Source organism: Anolis sagrei, chromosome 1 (genome assembly GCF_037176765.1).
Source record: "Anolis sagrei isolate rAnoSag1 chromosome 1, rAnoSag1.mat, whole genome shotgun sequence".
Classification (NCBI taxonomy): Eukaryota; Metazoa; Chordata; class Lepidosauria; order Squamata; family Dactyloidae; genus Anolis; species Anolis sagrei.
Genome location: NC_090021.1, coordinates 211,983,218 through 212,007,761, shown reverse-complemented (window position 1 = coordinate 212,007,761; position 24,544 = coordinate 211,983,218). Strand labels below are relative to the sequence as shown.

At 40.5% G+C, this 24,544-nt stretch overlaps 2 protein-coding genes across 8 annotated transcripts in view; one reads left to right on the top strand and one right to left on the bottom strand.

Moving 5' to 3' along the window:
- The window catches only part of LOC132766860 (von Willebrand factor D and EGF domain-containing protein-like), a 324,994-nt gene that overhangs the window by 8,345 nt on the left and 292,105 nt on the right, over nucleotides 1-24,544 (bottom strand). For all 7 annotated transcript variants that reach the window (XM_067472855.1, XM_067472881.1, XM_067472890.1 and 4 more), the window contains 2 exons: nucleotides 21,018-21,113; nucleotides 9,622-9,719 (listed from right to left, as the gene is read on the bottom strand). In XM_067472855.1, coding sequence (XP_067328956.1) covers nucleotides 9,622-9,719; nucleotides 21,018-21,113 — 194 coding nt within the window. The remainder of the gene's footprint in view (nucleotides 1-9,621; nucleotides 9,720-21,017; nucleotides 21,114-24,544) is intronic.
- On the top strand, nucleotides 2,034-7,222 carry LOC132776304 (uncharacterized). The gene is made up of 2 exons (XM_067472844.1): nucleotides 2,034-2,285; nucleotides 4,502-7,222. The coding sequence occupies exon 2, from the start codon at nucleotides 4,503-4,505 to the stop codon at nucleotides 6,063-6,065; it is 1,563 nt and encodes a 520-aa protein (XP_067328945.1). The 5' UTR covers nucleotides 2,034-2,285; nucleotide 4,502; the 3' UTR covers nucleotides 6,066-7,222.

The window sequence follows — 24,544 nt, the reverse complement described above, 5'->3', positions numbered from 1 at the left end:
TCTTCATGTGAGAATATCTTCAAAAGCAGTATTGTTTGATGGAAGAACGAAGGATTTAACCAAGAAGATATTAGTTAAAGGAGCAGAGAGTCAGGATAGGTTATTTTCACTATAGTGGTGTCAGTCTAACAGAAAAGACTTAACTTCAAACATAATGTAGTGATTAAAGTCAGAATTGTGTGTGGGGTTGATGCTTCTTTTTTCAGAGATAAGGATAAATTATAACCCTAGTTAAAATAGCCATTGCAGAGATATAATAAATGCACTACAAATTATTTGCTGAATGAGATTATGGGTACATCTACGCTGTAGAATTAATACAGTTTGACACCCCCATGACTTCCATGACTCCATATGGAATCCTGGGAGATGTAGTTTGGCAGAGAAGGTTAAAGGCCTTTTAAAACTACAGCGCCTAGGATTCCATAGCATGGAATCATGGTAGTTAAAGTGGTGTCAAACTGCTTTAAGTGGGGATGAACCCTATGAGAGGCTTGAGGACATTTGGTGATTTAAAAAAAATCAGGATTTGGTTTGCAAAATTGTGTTTGTTCAAAAGACTTGTTTGAGTAAGAAACAATATTTTTGCAAAATTAATATCTTTAGAAAAATGCAGTTTTTTGTGCAAAACAGGGTTTTTTTTGTGTAAAACTAAGTTTCTGCACAAATGATTTTTTCACAGAAAAGTGCTCCAAATGTGGGAAAAATTCTCACAGCAGTTGACCATTTCATGAAAAGTTGTTTTGGTGTGTTTAGACAATCTTTCTGATTGAGAACAAGAAGGTTTTGAATTTTTCTTTGTATTTTTATGTCTAACACAGGCAGGCCCGTAGCCAGGATTTCGTTTTGGGGGGGGGAGGGGCTAAAAAATTTTCAGGGGGGGTTTCGGGGGGGGCTGAGTTTCGGGGGGGGGGCTGAGTCTGAGTGAAAGAGGGTCTAGCCTAGCAAACCTTTTGTATCATTACCCCAATACCCCATACATATGGGATATATTGAGAATGGTGATCAAATCATGATATTAATAAACATAACAGTTTAAATAATGCACCAGTAAGGCCTTTTCGCGAACCACCATGAGAATTTCGGGGGGGGGGGGGGCTGAAGCCCCCCGAGCCCCCCCCCCCCCCCTGGCTACATGCCTGAACACAGGGAAAGAGGTTATGTCAACTGAGATTTAACCTTTATGTTTTTGGCATTACATTGAGTTCTGGGTGAGGGTTTTCAGTTTATTGAATGTATTAATTTATTATTAGTTTTGTTGTGTTCATTGCTGCTTTTGATCTGTTACTGTTTTTTAATTAGTGTCACCATTGCATCAATTGCCATCTCTACACTTAATCTATATTTGCCCTGAGCTACTCTTTTTAGGGATAAGAATAGCAAGATAAAAATATATTGTAGATAAATAAGAGAAATATAGTCCAATGTTTATTGAAGCTAGTGTATTGGCCACAAAAAACAATATATGAAAATGGCTGCACTCCGAGTTGTAAAGTTAAGTAATATGACTAAACTCAGTCAAAAACAATGGAAACAATTGTAGACAACTTCATTATATAAATATGAACAAGATTTTGAACAGTGGTGGAATGTATATTAAAGCACTTAACTAGGTCTTGTTTTCCCTCGCTTGAAGATAAGGCATTTCCACAATTAACTATTTAACTTTCATAATAATTGAAGAGTTTGTAAAAAAAAAAACATGCCTACACAGGTTAGAAGTTTCAAAGTAACACTTCTCACTATCTCTGTCTCTGTTTTGTCCTATTTCAATAAATAATTCAAGTATTGGTCAAATATTTTCCTGATAACTTGTCCACTCCTAGCATCAAGTATATAAATAGGCCTACAATTCTGAATTCCTCCTCATGGTAAATAGGAGAGTGCAAAAATAAATACAGGAATTCTTCTCAATTCTTCTCATGATGGCAAAATCTCTCTGTGTGTGTCACAGTACCAGTGAGAATGTTCATGGCTTCAAGATTATTCTTTGTGCATTTCTGTCATATATGCCAGCCTAAAGAAAGCAACAGTTTTCCTCTCCCCAAGAAATGGGGAGAGAAAAAACATTTGTCTGCCTCACACGAGGCAGGGAGGAGTTCTGGAGGAACCCTCCAGAACATCCGGGGGCGTGGCCTGATAGCACAGGCCAGGCCCTCCCAGGCTCATTCCGTGCCTGGAAGTTGGGGAGAGAGGTTGCAGAGAAGAGCGAAGACAAGAAGTCTGAAGAGGTTCAGCAAAGAAGAGAAGAAAAGAGGTTAAGGGGATAAGAAGAGCATCTACAGGTCTGTACAGGGGTCCTCGGGGAGGGAGGCTTCACCCACCCACCCCCCTCCCGGACGAAGGCTGGGCCCTTCAGGGCCCTTCACAGAGGCCTTGGTTATGGCAAACAAGGGCACATGTGGCCAGGGGCCTGGAGCTGGGCGGCTTGGCAGGCGGCTAGCCGGCCATCGACATTCCCTGGCGCATGGTCACCGTGGCCTAGGATTGGGCCCGGCCTCGAGCTACCGGAGGGTTCTGGCAATAGGGTTCGTGTTGAATTGGCATCCGTCACTGCCGGGGCCCGCAGCGTCAATTTTGGTCGCCGTCCGGGCCGTTGATGGAGGCCATTGTGGGAGATGGGGTGGCTGCCATTTTAGGATAGGCCCAATTTCGTTTGCCACATGGGGCAAAATGAAAGTGAAAGGTATTTCAATTACTTTATTTTGGGCCGGATGCGTGTTATATGTAGTAAGTATGATGTTAAATATACAACGTTACACAGGTAATAGGGGAGTTATACCCTTGGCTACAGAGGTTGCTGACCTAAGGTCGATAGTTCTTATTCGGGAGCGGAGCGAGCTCCCAATGTTAGCCACAGCTCCCAAAAAAAATGGATCGGGGAGAGAGCTCCTGCTGTTAGATCCAGCTTCTGATACCAACATATATATATATATATATATATATATATATATATATATATATATTATTTTAAATAGGATCAGAGGGGGAACTCCTGCTGTTTGATCCAGCTTCTGATAGCAAAAAAAAAATGGAGCAGGGAGAGAGCTCCTGCTGCTAGATCCAGCTTCTGATACACCCCAAATAATATTATTATTTTAAATAGGATCAGAGGTGGAGCTCCTGCTGTTTGATCCAGCTTCTGATACCAAAAAAAAGAGAGGTATATATGTATGTATGTATATATATATATATATATATATATATATGTATATATGTATATATATATATGTATATGTTTGTAAGTATGTATCCATGTATATGGATATCTATGTGTATGTGTATATATATGTATATAAAATAAAAACCAACACTTAAAGCAGCAATAAATGCAATATGAGTAGATCAATAGACTCAACGGTAGGCTCGGTCTACTTGAGTGCGGGAGAGCTCCCGATGTCAGCCCCAACTTGTGATAGCCTCACAGTGAGACTCAATGCATAGGTATATAGAATGGAAACCAACACTTAAACATCAATAAATGCAAATGTGAGTAGATCAATAGGCCCCGACGGTAGGCTCTGGCTGCTTGGGTGCGGGAGAGCTCCTGATGTCAGCCCCAACTTGTGATAGCCTCACAGTGGGATTCAAGACATATGTATATAAAATAAAAATCAACACTTAAGTAGTAATAAATGCAAATGTGATTAGATCAATAGGCCCAACGGTAGGCTCGGTCTACTTGAGTGCGGGAGAGCTCCTGATGTCAGCCCCAACTTGTGATAGCCTCACAGTGAGACTCAATGCATAGGTATATAGAATGAAAACCAACACTTAAACATCAATAAATGCAAATGTGAGTAGATCAATAGGCCCCAACGGTAGGCTCTGGCTGCTTGGGTGCGGGAGAGCTCCTGATGTCAGCCCCAACTTGCGATAGCATCACAGCGAGACTCAATACATATGTATATAAAATAAAAATCAACACTTAAGCAGCAATAAATGCAATTGTGAGTAGATCCATAGGCCCCAACGGTAGACTCTGTTTCCTTGGGTGCGGGCGAGCTCTGAGGTCAGCCTCAACTTGTGATAGCCTCACAGTGAGACTCAATGCAAATAAGAATTGAGCAGTAGGCCCAACTGTAGGCTCTGACTACTTGGGTACAGGGTGAGCTTCTGGGGTCAGCCCCAACTTGTGATAACCTCACAGCGAGACTCAATGCAAATGTGAGTTGATCAATATGCCCCGGCCTAGCCTGGGCTTCCCTTACGAAGGCACTAGAGAGCTCCGCCTTTAGGCAAAGCGGACGCTGGTAAATAGCATATTAGTTGCTTGAACAGTGGTTTATTCCATGGGGAACTTAAGGTGAGCCTTAGGTCACTTAAGTTATAACTATACAACAGTCGGCGAGGCATAAATTTAAGCATTTCTGCATTGCCCTATATATATATATATATATATATATATATATATATATATACATAGTGATAAAGTCATTGTCAACTTGTTTTACTGGCGCTTTATACTTATTGACACAGTCACTGGTAATTTTTCTTTCAGGATGACGCCGAGGAAGAATGTGGGCGGCCCTAAAGGAAAGGGACCTGCCAAGAAGACTCCGGCGAAGCGTCCCCTCCCTCCTAGGGAATCATCATCGGAGGAGGAGGACGTTTCAGCCGAAGAATTGAATGCTCTTATGGCTAGGATGGACAAATTTGAGAGGGAGAGGGGGCTTTCAACGAGGGAGGCTGGGCCGCGCCCTGCGCGGCAGGCTAGCAGGAAGATAATTTTTAAAAATCTGCTCTCCCGCATGTCTGTTCTAGAGGCCGCCCGAGCAGCTGCGACACAAGAAGTTGATCACAACAGCCAACCGGAGCCCAATCAGAGGGAACAAGATCCTCCGGCCCTGACACCGCAAACGGTCGTGGGTCAAGTGTCGGCTGACAACCCAGCAACAACAACGCTGACCAGCGCGGCCCCGGCTGTATCCTGGTCTCAACCAGTTTGCGCGGAGGTACAGCCTGCGAAGAAAGCATCACCATCGGCCACCACACCGGCTGATCCGGTCATGACATCTCCTTCGGCGTCACCGGCTGTGCCAGAGCGGGCGGCACCTGGTCAGCCTGCTACACAAGCCATCGTCGTGGACGGGCCTTCGACATCCGCAGGTAATAACACCACACTGGTCTGGCCTTGGGGCCTGTGCCATGCGCAAAACACAACACCTACTCTCCCAAGTCCGGCCCTGGTGGCAACAGGAGCTTCGGTCGCAAAGGCTGGCCCTCAAGTCCCTACGGTTGCCCCCATAACCTTAGAAATGGCTAGGACGGGGGATGATAACCAGTATTGGGGAACCGATAAATGGGTTTTGCCGATAGTACCTACGGCAGCCTCAGCCTCTTTGGGGGCTCATTTGTCACAGAAAACCATAGACAAGATACTCAGGAATAAGTATATAGATATGTTTTCATTATACTTTAGGGAGTTAGATAAAAAGGAAAAAGAGGATTTGGACGAAGAACGTAAAGAGAAGCTAAAGAAAAGGCGGGTTGAGCGGAATTGGAAAAATTGGATAGCTTGTTATACCATATATGCATCCCTGCTAGTGGAAGCTCATCCTTACAGGGCCAAGGCCTTGTTTAAATATCAAAATATAATATATGGGGCATATGTCAACTACACTGGTCAGGCGTGGCTTGTTTACGATAGCCGCTTTCGCTCTGAGGCTGCCACGATGCCTAACAAGCGATGGGACCTCATCGACAGTCAATTGTGGATGGAGGTAATGAATACAACCAGAGCAGTTTCTGGTGAGAAGGCCGATAGCGGCCATACTATACAGAACACTAAAGAGAGTCAGCCCTTTCGGCAGGGAGGCCCAGCACAACAGCCGCAAAGGCAAAAGGCTATGTGCTGGGAATACGCGGCCCAGGGAGCTTGCGCCCGCGAGGACTGTAAATATCAGCACGCCTGTGCAATATGCCAGGGTAACCACGCAACCAATAGTTGTTACAAGGGAAAACCCACAAGAAGTGGGCCAAGAGGTGCCCAGTTCAATAGAAGGAACCCTGGACAGGTTACTGTTCCAAAAGGGCCCCAGCCCAATCAAGGCGGGTCCGCTTAGTTGCTGGCGGGAAAGTTAGCCTTACAGAGCTGCAGCAAATTACTGGCTGGCGGCTTTAGCACACATCAGTTTATGAGCAGGTGTTATATCATGCAGCGGCGTTGACTGCATTGCATTGGGACGGTTTGTGTTCCCTTTGTTGTTTGTTACCAGGAGTGGGTGTTTCTCCTGATGTGTTGGTTATCCACCGTTGGTCATGGCCCAGGGTGCACGTCGTTTGGTCTGCTATCATACCTCGTCGCAAGTACAGAGGCGACGTGGGAAGGCTTCAGAAAGCCAGAAAACGAGTGACTCGGGCCATGTGATTGTTCTGAGCCACGGGCGGACATTCTAAGGATTTGTTGGTCATGGCCCAGGGTGCACGTCGTTTGGTCTGCTATCATACCTCGTCGCAAGTACAGAGGCGACGTGGGAAGGCTTCAGAAAGCCACAAAACGAGTGACTCGGGCCATGTGATTGTTCTGATCCACGGGCGGACATTCGAAGGATTTGTTGGTCATGGCCCAGGGTGCACGTCGTTTGTCCGCTATCATACCTCGTCGCAAGTGCAGAGGCGACATGGGAAGGCTTGAGAAAGCCAGAATACGAGTGACTCGGGCCATGTGATTGTTCGGATCCATCAGAGGGGTCGTTACATTGAGCACCCAAACATCACTCGTGACGACGAGAGGTTGTATCGGGGTTTTGGAGTACGTCTTTCGGAATTGGGCAACCAACGATTTCGGTTAGATTTACAGGAAGGTATTTTAGGGGTGTTAGAGGAATTGGTGGGGGATGGGGGCGAAATGGACATTTGCCCCCAATCCGTGGCGTAAATAGATAGGGAAATTCCTTTAGTCGGTGTGCACCTAGGGCACCCCTTAAGGGGTGAAAGGCCCTTAAGTTAAACACTCACCTACAGTTTAAAGGGGTGAGGTGTTGTTAATGGCCTTTAATGGGAAGGAGTCTCGATACAAGAGCTCTGGAAGAGACTCCTCATTCCTTTCCCTTGATGGTGATACGGTTTGATTACCGAAACCCAGGTGCTTCGCCCGGAAATTGTTATTATCGGGTAGTGATACTACCTGGGTTAGGTGACACCAGTTCCTTACACCCTTGAGTTAAGTTAAGAACTTAAATAGGTAACGTTAAATAAAAGTTGCCCAATTTGAATCCAACGCATTGGTGTTGTGTCTTTTATTCTCGTGTGTTTCTTCGTGGGTTGGCAGACAATAAATGTTGTCTTGTTGAGGGGACTCACAAATATAGTAATACTGGATGTGTTTTCTGTGCATTACTGGTCACTCATCTCAACTTTGTGTGCTTTGCTATTTGCATATGTTGTTAGCTTCAAAATGAATAGATACATGTTTTGCACAAAGTAAGGAGAATATAACAGAAAACAAATGTTTAGTGTTTTAGTCTTGTTTTGAGAGAAGATCTACCAACAAATCCTCACTGAATTTTCCTTCCTTGCCAAAACAGGTCATTCCAACCAACATTTCAGCAATGTGGATATATTTTCCCCCAACCTTATAAAAACAACTACTAATGAATTTGGTAGATAGAAGAAAATATTATTCATAAGAATTGTACAGTGGAATATTGTGCACACTGATAAGTGTATGTATTAAGAAAGTTGTGTACTTGTGCTCTGTCCTTCTTTTGGCCAAGGAACCTGTTTCTATTTTTCTCAAAGTAATATCACTGGAAAATTGTTGGAAGCTGACAGACCAGAGTCCAGTCTTCCTCTCCATAGCATCACCCCTTATCTATGTAGTTCTGCTAATCATATATATATATATATATATATAGGTACATGGTTACGACATAATGTTTTTGTACATATGACAAGTTGTTCATTTTTTGAAAGTTCAGGACCTACCACAAATTTCAGTATTTGAACAGATTTTAATGGCCGGCTGTTATTTTCACTTGTCATCCAATATGCCTACTAGAAAGATCCTCTCATTGAATTCAACTGGACTTCCCTCCAACTTAAAGATGCTTAGAAGGGGGTTGCAATTTTCTTTTTTGAACTGACTTTTGTTGATGACAAGATAAACTGAGCAAGTGAGACCACTGCACTGACCCAGCAGTACAATGTTCTCATGTTCTAAAGCTCCTCCTAAAGCTTCTCTAAATTCTATTTACTGTGCAATGGTTCAGTGATAGGAAAAATGGATGCTCAGCATTTGGTTTGCTATTTTCTACAAAGTACAGCAAAGTTCCACTTCATTTGTGAGCTGACAGATTTCATATAGCACATTTGTAATCATAGCAATGCTCTGAAAACAAACCTGATAATTTTGGGTTTTGATATAACAAAAAGGTCAGCTCTCACTGTACCATGAAAAAAATCTTTCTGAATTTAAGCACATGCAAACCATCAATTGAGTTGATTTCTCTCACAAAAATCTAGGGCGTCAAAGTGGGATAGGAGGTAAAGTGCTTCATGAAATGCAAGGTGTATTTTCTTTCTCCAATCACCCCTGGCTACAGTTGACCAGTTTAAATAGTGTGTATGGAGTATGAAAATTACAATGAGTCTTGCTTTATCTTATCTGCATCTGCTGCATGCCAATGTCAATATAAAAGTTTTATTTTCCTTGGAGAATGTCACTGTCAATGAAATGCGTCAATAACTGTAATTTGGAGTAGAAAAATGTGACCCCACTTCCAGAATATTGAATGTGAAAAGGCTGTCATAATGTCTCATACCATATTATCCAAGTAGAGGGGGAAATACTATGATTTCCCTGTGAATACTGAATATAGTCAAGCAGGGTTGACAAGATTCCATAAACTACAGAAAAAAAGGCCAAGAAAGTTTGCCTATCTATCAATGCGTGTCCATTTCCTCCATATGGAATACAAAGGTTTTAGCTGTACTGCTTTAGTACTTTCATAAATAGTTATCAGGCAGCCATGTTGGCAAGGAGATGTTATCACTGAGCACATGTGGAATGACAGAGAGATTATATCTTGTGCTGGACTCCAGGTGCTATTTCCAACTAAAATAGATCAATTGAATCAATAGGATTTAAATACCATTGTGCAGTTGCTTCAGTGGGCTTACTCAGGTTGGGGCAAGCAAATGGACTTATGGGAAATGGGAATTGTGGGAACTGCAAATTCCAGACCCTTTTAGACTGCAAATGACAGAAGTCCTAGCCAGGAGAACAAATCCCTGGAATTAAACTTGGACTTGGCCACAAAACTGGATATCATATGTAAGATGCAAGCTGAAGAAATCTTAAGCATTTAATCATCATTCCTGGAAATGTTTTCCAGACAAAATCTTCTGTTTTGATGTCATTTTGCCTTTGTTTCCCTCTCCCCTTCTGTTCTACTCCTCTCAATTTTTTTTAATCTCTAGCTTGATTTTCCTTGTTTGTAATATAGAACTGAATGTTCTAAAGCTATGCTCATTGATTGTGAAATACATTGGTTTACTATTGCTGGGCAGTTATTGAGAGGGAGATGGGATATTAAGCAGGTGCAGGTTGGGATAGTGGCTGATACTCTTTTTCCTTGTTTAAAACTAAATGAATCATGACATTTACAATAATCTTACCTTCTTTCCACAATCTGGACCACCATATCCATTTCTGCACGAACACACATTTGGCTTGATACATCTGCCCCCAAACTGGCACTTTGGTTTACAAAGAGCTGAAACAAAACACGGAGGCATTATTTCTAAAACCACACAATGAAACTGATCAGTTCAATGACATGATTTTATTTTGTCTCAAAGTCATAATTCAGCTTAGGACTTTAAGTTGTCTTTTCATCTTGTGATCCTCATGGCTTATTGTCAGCATACGCCCATTTTCAGCCATGCCTCTGCTAAGTGGGTCACATATATAAAAGCCCATTCCACATGGCAAATTCATCATTTGGCAATGAATGCTGAAAGTCAGTCCATACTGTGGTCGTCTGATGATCTTATCTTCTACATCACTAGGCCAATGCTCCTTAAATGTGGGTCTGGACCCCGAATGGCTCTATGCTGGAGTCATGAAAAATTTGGCAACTGTAAAAGTTAAACGTCACTAGTATCTGTTTTAGACATTTATATGAATTTGTTGTTTAATGTTTACAGACAGTGGACTCTGCAGAAGATGCTTCAGCTGTACTTCATGCAAAGGAAAATCAGCCTGTTTAACAAACTTTGCAAATGCTGATTTGTTATCAATAAATCTTTGGGTTTTATACCTTGGGTTATGTAAAATTTTCTCAGTTCACAGGTGTTCTGAGTGAAAAGTGTAAGAAGCCACTGCCCTGAAATGGTGAAATAGCTTGCAATTTTTCTAGTTACGTCAAAGAGGGAGCAGTCTTACATGGATTTGTTCCTTGAACATTACATTCTCCATGTGTGCAATTACTTACATGGGCAGCTATTTGCAGTGGGATAGCCAAATGTGCAGTCATGTCTAAGTGAGTGATGATTCTGCTTTTGTATTTTTTTTTTATTAAAGAAAGAGAACAATAGCTGCTGTGAGTCGGAACTCTTTGTCTTCAAAGTATGACACACTTTCGTCTCATTGTTCTTGTCTTATTATCTTGAAGTAATGGTTAGAGACAGGGAAGAATGCCAAAGCTGTAATATCTCGTCCATGAGAAACACATTGATGTGCGATTTGAGTTCTGTTAGATGAATTCAGAGTGACCTTCCCTTCTCAGTTCCAGTGAAATAAGAGATGCTTTTAAAAGAGCTTGCCTTGAAATGAGGCAACAACAGCAGCAGCACTGAATGAAATTTCTACAGAAATTTCTGCAGAAAAGATATGGAGGAAACCTCCTATTATTATAGATTGTGATAACTAATTGCCCGCAGTACGGTAAATCTGAGCAGGGCCTCTATCACTATCTACAGCAATATTATGTGGATGAAATCCAAAGAAAACTGGGCTCTCCCAAGCTTCATTGTTATTAGTGGAAATCAATCAATTCCAAAGCATTCCCCAGTGGAACTCTGGCATACCTTAATTCTTCTAATTGGCACCCTAGGCTGGCCTGCTGTGTTTCCAGAGAGCACTATCATGTGCATAATCTCCCTGGCTCAAAATTGTCCCTTGAAGTATTAACTGATAAATTAAGATTTTGTGGTAGCACCTGCATTTTGCAATGCCTCCTGAATGCACTTAGCTGACACACTGTAGACTTTTCTATAGTGAGTTAGCTCCTTTTAATTGCTGTTATATTTCAAATGTTGGAGGTTTTAGCAGAAAAAGTGGAGGTGTAGTATACTGATGGTGGACTAATAATGTCGTCATCATCATAATCATCTAGGACTCCAGGAGACTAGGGCATGAATTATTGTTCTGCTAAGCGACCGTAGACAAGTCAGTCATACTTTCTTAAGACTTACAGGAAGGGAATGGCAAATATCCTTTGAATAAACCTTGCCCCTGCTTGCCCTCTGTAAACTGTGAGAGATGTATATCACAGATGGCACATAATAGCAATATTTTTAGCAGCCTGACAAATTATTTCTCTCAATTTTATTGTGTGTTGTTATTATGTGCTCTTCTTTGAGGTTGTTTTATTTATTTATTTATTATAAAAACTTTTGTATGTTTTCATTGCTTTAAAATATTTTATAAATATTTTTATTTCAGTTGTTCTTAAATGTTAAGGGAAACATAAAATTGAGGCCCTGAAGCCTGCTTTGGGAGTAAGTTGGCATATTAAACAAGTATTGTTTTGATATGTTTTATGTATGTAACCTTGCATGAATTTAAATCTTTGCTTATTTCATTTATGCATATAAGGAAGAAGAAGGTTAAACGTTTTCTTCTTGCCGATTGACTTTATGAGAAGCTGCAAAGGTTTTGGAACCTTCCATGCAATAAATAAATAAATGTATAATAGACATAAATTTATACAAAAATAAATAAATAATAGACACCCATGAAGCAGATGTCAAGCTTCAAGCTCAAAGGGATGAGATAGCTGCTTCAGCCACTGACTGACCAAAGAGAGAGGGAGGTAGCCAAGCAGCACCACAGCAGCTAGGGAAAAAGAAATGAAGAAATTGTCCTGGAGATCAAAGCGAGTAACCTAGTTTTTTTGAATGCATAATTGTTGATGTGGCCCTCCAGGTATTTGGGACTCCAACTCCCAGAAGCCCTAACCAATTTGTTCAATGGTCAAGAATTTTGGGAGCTGAAGTCCAAAACATGGAGGCCCATGAGTTATGCAGCCTTATTTAGACATTATAGAAGGAGTCATTCATTCGAGCAGCTGTGTCAATTTTTGAGAGAGATAACCAGCCAGCCTTGTCCCATTTGAAAAAGAAATGAAGTTATCACTCCACCTGTTATTAAGACTTACTATGTATTTATCTCTAAAGCCCTACGTGGTTTGGAATCAAGTTACCTACAAGATCACATTATTCCAATATAAAACAAGCCATATACTCAGGTCTTCTCGGGAGACTGTTAACCAGGGAATTTTTTGTTCCACTGCCCTGAAATGGTGAAATGATCTGCCAGAAGAGAATCAAGGGCTAGATATGTGATCTGAGTTTAAAACTGCATTAAAAACCAATCTCTTCTGGTGGAATTATCCTGATAGTTTTTAAATTAGGTGTTTTAAATTATTAATGGATTGTTTGCCATATGTATGTTTTTAAAACTCTTTAGCTGTTTATGTTTTTTTAATTGGTATTTGTGTTCTTTACAGTGTGATATGTTTATTTGTTGCTGTATTTTAAGCTATCATTCTCCATCTGGATGCATAGGGAGAGGTGGGTAAGAAATAAACAGCAAGAATTTGGTGCTAGAAAGGTGGAGTCAGAAACCCCCTGCATTTAGAGCAGAAGAAAGGAGATGGCTCATTCGGCCCTTAAGTTCAACAGGTATTTGGATGTTAGAACATGTGTGTGCCTCCTTCTTCTCTAGGGGAAAGATGTAACAGTGAGCTGTCAGTACATTGGCTTTCTCTACTCCTGCACTTGCTAGTAGCTCTGAACTCAGGGCATCTGTCAGGGGCAGACGTAAGTCTCATTGACCTTGTCTCCCCTGCCCAGTTCTAGAGTAGAAAAGGGAGTTTCCATTTGTTTGTGCCTTCAGAAACTCAAAGAGACAGGAGGCATTCACATGTGTTTGTGCCTGGCAAGCAGACACTCAGAACACACAAGTCACCTAAAATTTGGGGGCTGCACAAGAGTAGAGATTGTTCCTTTTTGATTTCAGGTTCAATACGCATTGGACACATCACTCATCTCACTTGTCTGTGCTTGGGACCTGTTAGTAAATCTGATCTATTTGTGCAAACCCACTAATATAATTACATTCTTACATTCTTATTTTTTTAAAATAAAATACACAGGGTTGTTAATTTTTAATAAGTGACACAGTGTACCATTTCAAACTTATCTGGATGTAGAATTTATTTTTGAATCAAAGTCAATGATGCCAATTTCTTTTATGAATCTGAAAGATATACTGGCTCATTAAATCTGTGGATCATGTCATTTATGTGTTTGACCCATAACTCCTATTTGAGCAGGATTCCGTTAAAACTCAGCCGTTTCCCGTCCCCATAAAAGTCAAGGCAATGGGGCTGCTGACTTCAAGCCAGCTTTCCCCACCTCTTAATTAGCAGTGTGTGCTCCTTTGGCATTGTTTTGGCACAGGAAAAAGAGTAGCCAACTCAGGAGGCACCGTGCCAAGAACACAAATGTCATATTATCATTTTAATTAGATATCATGGGGAGAACCACACAGAACCACACAGATATACACACACTACCAAAATTCTTCCTGGCAAGGTTAGTGTACTGAGGAAATTATGGACAATAATTATTTGAAAGAATTGGTGATTTGTTGTGGAACAAATATATGATGATAAATAATTGGCAGCTAGAAGAAGCATAGTTCTTAACTATGTGGCTATAATCTACAGCTTCTAGGCACGGGGGAAAAAAATGAAGAAACGCTGTGAGCAGGCAGTAAGCAATGGAAGCCAGAGCATGCAAGGTTATTGATAAGCAAGACAAAGGGTAGAAAGGAAGGGACAAAGGGAGTCATTTGATATTTTTGTGCTTTGAGGAATTTTTCTTTCTCTTTCTGCTCCACCACAGATGCCTGATAGACACATTTCTCTGTGAGACAGATACAGAATTCCAGTATAGAATTCTGACAACCATGGCATTATGTTCTGTCTTCTTTGAACACTTGAACTGAGTGGTATTGGCACCTTGTGGACCAAGCACAACTATTTTGTGGGGAGACAGTTCCTTGTTTTGACCACAGTCTAGCCTTGTTCCCACCAGTCAAATCTAGCGTTTTTCTGCTTGCCTGTATATCTACCTGTCTTTCTAAAAAGAAGATTTTTTTTTTTGTATTGAGATATCTGTGTGCATATACAAAGAAACACAAGGATTTGATTAATTTACAATGCCTTGTACATTTTCTATTTTTGGTAGGCTGGTCATTCTTGGATGTAGAATGATGGATAAAATCTATTTTTATTGGGATCCTAGAAATTGTTTTCTACATTCTGATTAGAATTTCCTGATTTGTTTGCAGATGTCTACATTATGCCTGAAATAACTGTTCTGAAACCCAAGAGTTCCAAGAAAAACCACATATGCTTAACCCAAAACACAATAATTATGCAAAGACAAAAATAGTTTTACTACCTATATTTAAAAGTTCTGAACTATATACTTGTGCAAGTCTTCAAACAGTAAGTTGATTTTGGGGGTCCACATTAATTTTATAGGGCCTTCTTTGGCAAGGAAGACTCAGAGATGGTTTGGTCAGTTCCTTCCTCTGAAATATAGCCTACCACACTTGGTATTTATTAGTCGTCTCTCATTCAGGGCGCTTTCAGACATACATTAAACCCACTTCGGAGAGGGTTAAAGAAACTCATTCCGAAATGGGTTTAAGTCCCCACAATCCAAGGGGAAAACAGGCTTTTCTGTGGGTTGTCTCCATTGCAGTGTGGTAACTATTGCGCTCCAATGGGGTGACCCCAAAACACCCTCTAAAAGCCTTGAAAATAAAGAAAACCTTACTGGGCTGCCATTAGGTCTCTCTGGACCTTCTTGGGACATACCACCGATGTGCAAGGAGGCAGGGGGATAGGAGCTATTTGTTCATGGTCCCTCAGACTGTTGGGGGGCTAGACTATAGCTTGAAAATAACATGAACTAATTTCTATGCACACTGCATATATCTTATTAGTAATGTCAAAAAGGAAGAATGAACAATACAATATTTAAAGTGAAGGAAATTTTTAACAACATAAACTTACCGTATTTCAATGGGAAATGTGGGCCTGCTTTTGGCTGATGATATAGTAAATTTAATTAGGATTGTTGTTGTGTGCCTTCAAGTAATTTCAGACTTAGGGAGACCCTAAGTCTGAAATTACTTGAAGAAGGTTGGAATTGTGACTCCCAACCTTCTTCACCAATGGCCATGCTGGCTAGGACTGATGGACCCTGTGATTTAACAAAATGTAGGCTAAATGATTTCTACCTTTGGTTTAAAAGAAGAAGTCTTTCAAACGTTACAGAAGTAGTGTAATAGAATTTTTTGATGGAGGATATTGTCAGCAGAAAGGTAAATCAGGAGAAACCCTATCGTGGAGGATATATAAGTAAGAAAAAGAAAAGTACATAGCAGAAAGATATTAAATGATCTAATAATCACACTATATTACTGAGGAAAGAGCAAGAAAAGACTAATCTAAATTGGAACAGTCTCTCCTATGTATTACTAGAAGGAGAGTTTAATGTTTTAGAAGAAAATTGGAATGGAAATCTGAAGATAATAACATAGCTGAAGTCTAAATGAATATTTCATAAATGTATTTATAAGGAACACTGAACTACTAAACACTAACAATGACACAGAAATTATCCTGGACAGTCTTGGTAAGAAATGTTATTTTACAAGGCAAGCTTGCATTGAAATTATAACCAATAAAGGCCTTGAAGGGAAGGAAGACAAGATGTGGAGGAGGAAGAGGACAAGAGAAAGGAGGAGAATGACAAGAAGGAGAAGAAAAATAGTAGTTTGTTCTGTTGTCAGGGGTGGGTGGGCAGAGATGAAGAACTAATTTTCATGCAAATAACAACCTTGGTTGAAAGCTTTACTTTTGCTATCTGGATGAAATAGAAAAGCTGAGAGCAAGTGTGGAGAAGACAGATGGAACAAGAGATCCAGGAAATTATGAAGCTACTGTTTTAAAGGTGTATATATAATAAGGAATTCCCAAAGCAGGCCTGTAGCGGGGGGGGGGGGGGGTTAGGGGTTCAGCCCTCCCCCTGAAATGTTTGAGATTTTTTTAAAAAACAACTGGTTTGCTCATGAATTTTAACTGGTTAACCAAATCCCCATGCTAAGTCTATGAGATACAAAAAATTAAGAGTCCCTCCAGAACTGCAAGCACTATCTCAGGCAAATATTGACAATTTATTCACACTGTCATTACTTGCAGCAATAGCCAATGTAGCGAAGCAACCAAGTTGGGGGGGGGGGGAGAGGAGGTGTTGAATGCTCTCATTAAGGAGGCCAGACTTGGTGGAGGTAGTTGACAGGGGTGGAGCTGCAGGCTATTGAAGGCTGCTCTGCCCCCTGCTGTGCTCTTTTCTTCAGCGTTAGCTAGGAGGCAGGTTTCACCCCCCCCCCCTGTGAAATTTTCAACCCCCCCCCCCCCAAATTTCAACCTCTCCCAAAAATTTTTCTGGCTACAGCCCTGTCCCAAAGGGCAATTTTTAAAAAAAGTTAGTGCACATTCAATAATATTATATTAGAACAGATTATCTCTAGCATAAATGTAAGTGAGGTCAGTAATGATGAATCTCTATAATGATGATGGGCTTCCTCCATTTTATAATTAATTCATGGAATATTTCCAAATAGAATACCTTGTAATGTCAAAAATTAGGAAGCACTGTTCAAGTGAGGATGCCTATACTGGCTGCTACTGGTTCAAAAGGACTGGGATTGATACAACTAAAACAACAATTTTACTTTACTTTTAAAAATACCCCCTGAATTTTAAAACATGGGCCATTTCCAGAAGCATAGATCTGCTTATAAACAAAAGGAAAACATAGCACAGACATGTACAAAAACACACACCTCCCAACTGCTACAGAAGCAGCAGCAACTGATTCATGCAGTGGATATTGCTGGGGTTTTTTTTTTTACTGATACTATGTGCAGCATATAAGGACTTCTTCACATGGGAGAATTCCCCAGGACTGTTTCTCCAACCTCCATGGCAAAACAGCAGGGATGAGGGGTGGCTCTGTCACCCTGCATGTCTCTTTGTTGTGGCAACACTTCCCCCATCACATGCGGGGAGCATTGCCAAAGCAAGTTCTCATATTTGGAGGGAAGCTTCCTAAGATGCTTCCACTCCAGTTGTGAACAGGGCCTCCACAGGAATTCCAGTGATGTCACATGATGGGCAGCACACCCATCCATCATTGGGGTAGTGGGGAAGTATCCTAGGATTCTAGAAAAGCCCCATGTGATTAAGTGGTTAATCTCATTTTGCCCAACTGTTTAATTCATTTGTCCAGAACCTGACTCTTGATTTACCTCTTTGTTCAAGTTTTAACCTAATTATTGTGACAGCATTTCCTTTTTGTTAACATGTAACATTTTGATTTATTGTTGGCACCATAGATTTTTTTTTACTGCTTATTCTTACTTCTACCACTGAATTTTGGAGGGCACCAATCCCACTGCTATTCTTAAGGATAGAAAGTGTGTTGACTCACTTATTTGGTGACTCAACATTCAACAATTAATTAAATGGATCTGTTCTAGCTGGGGACTCACCAACAAGATGCAAGGCAACAATGTTTTCTACTGTGCAGTTATTCTGTGATGATTAAATTATTGATTGTTTTAACTTGTGAATCATTTTGGGATTGTTTTCCAATGAAGAAAAACAGAGTATAAAATATTAAAATAACAATAATGAAAAGATGTATAATGTCCATAACCAAGAGGAAACATTAGGACATAGATCAGTCATAACTTAGGAAGCCAGCGGGTGTTCATAAATATTGCTATTAGCAATCTGTCATTCATTTCCAACAGCAGAATTATATTGGCCAGAGTTACAGATGATCATTATCCATGTAAATACTTTCTGCATGAAATGATAATGAGATACTGTCTGAGTGTGTTTATGTGCCATTTCTATGTATTTCTGTGTAACTGCAAACTTGTTTACTTCCATTTTCTTTTTTTGAAGAAATATAAGGCTTTCCTCTTTTAAGCATCTCAGTCATGGAGAAAACCTCTGCCATAATTGTAAATCTACAAAAAGTGACAAACTTACTTGGGGGTATTCAATTTAATAGGATTTATTTGTGGGTAAACACATGTTTCCTAAACCAAGGAGGATCTGGGTATTACTGTTTCCTCAGCAACGTAAAACAGATTAAACAATGTCATTTCTAACTATTTGTGCCTGAAGGAGAAAATAAAATATAAGACATTTTTGTTAGAAAAGATTAAAGGGAAAGCCTGGACTAAAGATTTTAATCAGATACTTGAGGATCCTTGTTTTGGGAGCAGGCATAAAATTGTCAATAAATAACTCAGTATAGTGAAATCGATGCATCATTTATAAATTGTTATATCATTGACAGCTATATGCATGGTAAACACATATCTTCAGAATAATGGACAGTGCCAGCATGTCTGAGGTAGACAGTAGCAGCATGCAGATTGTTGTGGATGAGTCTCTGAATAGTAGTAACAACAGGGAGTTGGAGACTAGACAGGCAAAAAGGTCTACTCGGGACTAAGAATCTATTGAAGAGCAAGAGCAGAAGAGAATTCGGCAAATACTTGCTGAACCCACTGATGAAGGGTCTTTTGAAGGTTTTGATGGGTATGATGGGTTTGGCAGATTCTATGAGAAGTGCTGGGATTGGACTAAAGTAGCAGATGGATTGGACTAAAGTAGCAGAAGTGAGAGAAGTGAGTGAGGAGCCTACAAGTAGTGACACATTCAGAGGGTTTGCTGGGGATGAAACTTGGAGGGAGGATGATTCGTCTACTCTTTGGGAAGAGGTAAGTAGAAGCAGGAGACGGACCTCTTGGCAGGCAAGGCAAAGAGCAGCCCGAGCAGCACATCTGGCAGCTGAGGGTGGGGTGTTGTCTGATTCTAGTTTGGAGGAGAATGCAGGAGCAGCTGAAGGTGGGATGTTGTCTCATTGCAGCTCAGAGGAAAGTTTGTAATATAAGGAGGGTTGGTTGCAATGGGGACTTTACGACTGGCAAAGTGTTTTCTGGGTTGCCTGCTATGCTGGGTTGTGATTCCAGAACTTCGTGGACCCTCTGCTACTGTTTTGGCTTGGACCTTGGATTGCTTCTGGACATTGCTTCTACTCTTCTGCCCTGACCTTGGATTGGACATTTGACACTGCTGCTGTGGTATCCTGTTTGCTGTTGATGACCCCTGGACCGGCTTGACTACGACTTTGCTACACCCTGGAACGTGCTCGCTGAAAACAATAGCGAGTGTTCTTTCCTTTGCTGTGTTTTTTTGGTTAGTAGGTTGGGATTTTTAGGACTTTGGTACTTTCTGATTTGTCTCCTTTTTGACCAGTTGGTCTGTGTTTTGCTTTGGAATGCTATTTTGCTGCTGTTAAGCATTTTTGGTTCTTTTGAGCTGTACCTTCAATAAACTATTGTTACTTTGCACTTGGGACTGACTTTGTAGTGTCTGTATCTTAACGCATATGTTCTAGTAGTAGTAAGAAACAAATTTACCAGGGATACCCCAGGTTGCTTCTGTATATTTGTTACAGCCATCTTTTAATTAATTCCCTTTTTACTTGAGAAGGGTTCAAATAGGACACAGAGAAACAATTTCTAGACTTCGGTGGTAACATAAAGTAACTGCTGGTGACTTCCATGTTAATGGAGTGGAAGTGGTTTTAGCTTGAAGTTTAGAGGTTCAAACTCTTCAACCTATTTTGGAGGATAGGATCTGGGGTATTGGATAGTTCTTTTCAACTAAAAGCTAGGATGAATTCACTCGCCCACTGGCAGGTAAATCCCAATTCCCTCCCAGAACTGGGGCTATGCCTGTTTACAGCACAGAATTTTGGCTAACCCCTCTTTGTGTGAATGCAAATATACAAGGAAGACTTATGAGACCAAGATCATGATATGAAGTCCAACACCCAAATTGCAAACATTCAGGTAGATGCATAAACATTATCCATGAGCATTGTATCTGTATTGGCCCAAGTTCTGTTGTACACTTAAGAACACTTCAAAAGTGAAGATGTGGATATATTTAGGCATGCACAATTTTGATCCAGTGTAATTGGTTCAAGTGGCAATACAGAAGTGGATTGCTCAAGCATAGGACCTGAAACCCTAATAGCTCTCCTCCCCACCAGAAAATCAACATGAACAGAGCTAATGTGAAATTATCTCGATTTATAAGAAGTCTAGCTGTTATTTTGGATCCTGAAAACAGCATCCATTGGTTCTGTGGTAAATATGAAGAAGTGCAATACCCAAAGAAATCCATTGGCCAAAAGAATTCTTGAGGACCCCTAAAAAATAATGGCAAAGAGTAGTTATAAACCTGAAGTAGGAACTGGTTTAAAAGATGCTGAATTGAAGGAGGGATGGTGGCCACAATAATTATCCACTTGTTGCAGATTGGTACTGAACCCAGGATTATTATTTTTTCTTACCCAATCTGCTGAGATGTGCTGATGTGCATCATTATGTCCATTTGGGATTGGCCCTAGACCATGGTCAGTTGGAGGAAATGAGAACAAAAGGGCTGGCTTAATGCATGCTACAGCTCTCATTGAGAGCTTTTGTGGAGCTAGCTTCAAACTACATTATATGGCCCGTGTAGAACCACTCTTTATTTGTTGTTCAAACTAGAAACATACTGAACCCTTTTTGAAAACAAACAAAACAGACCCTGAAATGTAACAATACTTACGAATCTGACATAGAACTCCTACCCATCCTTCTGAACACTGGCAAACATTTGGTCCAATACACTCACCGCCATTCAAGCAGCTAGGCAAACAAACAGCTGAAAAGAAATAAGTGGAGGGGAGAAAATGAGGGAACATCAGTGTAATGTCCCCATGTGTCCTTAAGTCCTTTCTGTGAATGGCATGTCATATGTTAGCTTCCCACAATTACTTTCGAAGTGGTTGAATCTCAAAAGAGCTTAATGAGCATTCTTCATGAGGCAATTAAGAGTCTGAAATTTCCCTGATTAGGAAATTCTCCTTAATCTCTCATAGTCTGACTTCTAGTTTCATCACAGAGTTGCTCCAATGGCAGATTCCCCAGTCATTAAAATTTCATTTTCTATTAGTGCTGACAGTCTTAACTGATTGATGGGTGTGATTAACTGAGTAACCCATTATTTTCAGACTGAACATGTGGATATTTCATTATATTTTAATCCAATCACTGCACTTTTGAGCAGTAGTGTCTCTTCAGGTGTTTTGGACTTCAAGCTACAGCTATGGACAAAGACCAAGGATTTGCAGTATGAAGTCCAAGCACAGCAGTAGAATGTGACAGCTTTAAGGATAGATCATACAAGCGAGAACAATTACTTAAGTTATCTTAATCAACAATGTTTGCATTGCTAGTCTGTAAGTGAGAACCTGCCTTTATTCAACAAATGATTTTTACTTTTCCTGGGCTGAGAGATCATTAGACATTCCCAGTAAGGTCAAGGGGATGGAGTGAAGGTCAGGGAGAAATGTAACTGATGGGTGGAGAGTTTCAGTTACATGACAGAGTTAGAGTAATTGAAACATTCTTCTATGCAAGGGAAATAGTATCATTGCACCAAATGAAAGGACATTCACAGCAAATGTTACTGAATTGCTTGTACTACTAGATGATTTGGGATGAGCTTCCAGTTTTTGTTTTAGTTTTTTGTTTTTAAAAATATCACATTCTAAGGTAAATTGTCAAAGCAGTGACCCAAAATGTGAAGCAACCAGATATCAAAGAATGACGTTTCCTGAAACAATTAAAAACCACATGATATAAAATTGTGAAGGCATTATAAAAATCTGTCTCTTGCCATTGGTTAGCCATAATGCCACTGCTTAGGCGTGCCTCCATGATCTTCCATTGGAAAAGGTGTGGGGAAGAGATGGAAGACTCATGCCTTTACTCATGCAGAACTGGGTCTGTGCCATTTTGGTTGCAATAAAATTACAATGATTTAGATATTTTGGCAATCAAGGAATTGTTGAAAACTGATAGACAATGATTAGGCAGAGAGAGTAAAAAAGTGGTTACAAACATTTTCAGTAACTCTTTCTCGGATCAGTCAATCTCAGGAAAAATTGCTTTTTTGCAGTAACCTTTTCAACAACATTTTTCCTAACAAGCACTTTTTTCTTGTGAGTAGATTCCATTAAACTCAGGAGAATTGAGTAATAGGGGTCATCTACATGGACATTACAACCTGGAATCACACTGAGTTCACTTCTGGCTGTCTCCACAATGTCCCTGCACTTCCAGTAAATATTGTGGGATAAACCAAGTTCATCAAGTTTTGCCCCACATGAGGAAAAATCAGGGGGTGCTTCAAATTAACCAAATTAACTCAACATCCTTGGGCCAGTGTGGACAGCAGGACTGGGACCAATTTAGTCCAGTCCAACATCCACTTAGGGTACTGTCATTTTTCAGTGCAAGTAAAAGAGACTGGATCATTCCCATGCCACTCCTCCAAGATGACCAAGAACCCAGTGTGAATGTTTGGCAATTGCAGACATCCATTGCTGACATCAGCAGAAGCGCTTATATGACCAAGAAAGTGGGGAGATTTCTCCTTTCCCTTGGTCATGCAAATGCTACTGTTGCTGTCACCATGGGGCACCCATGATGGGCAGGAGTTCACACAGGGATCTGTGGCTGTCTGGGAATTATGATGTTGACACAGACAGTAATGAGATTGTCAAGGAGGGCCAATGCTGCTCAGCTTGCCAGGGCCATTTGGACTCTGACCAAGCACTGTCATGGGTTCATGCGGACATGTGTGGCCATCTTCAGGGCCAGTGCATGGGTTCATGAGAGCACATGTGGACATCTCCAGGGCTTGTGCCATTGGATCATGAGAGTACGTGTGGCCATCTTCTGGGCCAGTACCATGGGTTCATTAGTGTACGTGTGGCCATCTTCAGGGCTCCGCTTCAGCCTGGCCTGGATTTGCCAACCTTTGTACCCATTAAAAGATACAAATATTTTTTGCATATTTATCTCAGACTCATTCTTCATTATTGATCCACAAATGCTATAGTATACTTCTTATTAGTCCCCCCCCCCCCTATTTTTTCACTTACAGTAAGTATTTTGCAGCGTTTTACAAGACATAGTAATACAGGAAAAAGAAAAGAACTCACCTATCCTCTTTAGTTAAGGTACAAAAATACAGCTGCATTATAAAAAGATATTGAAGCTTCATTGTCTTTCAACAAGCTTGCTTGAATCACTGTCATTTCTTTTGAGACATATTTAACATTGCACATCTTTAATAATTTGAGCCACTAGAAGAAGAATCCACCTACTCTATACAAGTATTTTTTTTCTGTAGATTTTATAATACTGTCCACTTTGAGAGATGAAAAAAACCAGACTTTTTGAATTCCCCCAAAATGGCATTAAAGAAAACATACCAGAACAGAGCTTTCTGGAGAGAACTGACTGGCAGATGTTCCAGTTCTCTTCTCAGCCTAAGCTATTTTGCCTCCCCCTACCCTTCTATGGATGAAACAAAACAGCCTCTTTTTTTGGGAGTGGGCAAAAATAACAGAAAATGGTCTTTGCCAGTTTGGTGCAGCTCTGCTGTGTTCACCCTTATCACTTAAGAATCCAAGAAGTGACTGACATTCTGTCTTGACAAGATCCTGGAATTAAACCCTGCTCAGAATCATGATTTGTATTATCAGGAGGTCACTTGGGGAGGGCATCAAGCTGATATATATTAACAAGTCCTCTATATAGTGTGTTATCTTGATCTAAAATTTATTCAGCTTATCTGTGAATGAATAATAATGAAAAGAATAACCATGTAACTGTGGAAGTGGGGGGAATATTTTCCAAGCCTTTTCAGATTAGATGACTTATTTGGAATATATTTTCCCCCAGTAAACTGCAGTCAAATGTGGTTAGCTTTAATAGTGTTTAAACAAACAAATAGACCAAAAACCCACACCATCGGCAGAAATTATGTTCTGAAATAAACATGCCTGTGATGACCTTGAGAATATATCAGGATGGAAACACTTTTTACTCTGTGCTTTAAATAGTACTGGATTTGAAATATGCGTCATTACTCTGTAAAATATAACAAAATGCATGTAGCTGCTAAAACCAAAAATCAATATTTCAAATTTAATGCTATGGTGGGGGGGAAATGAATTTCTGCAAAGGAAAAAAAATCATCTGCATAACAGACAGATAGTTGCATGCAGGCTTTTTTCTTTT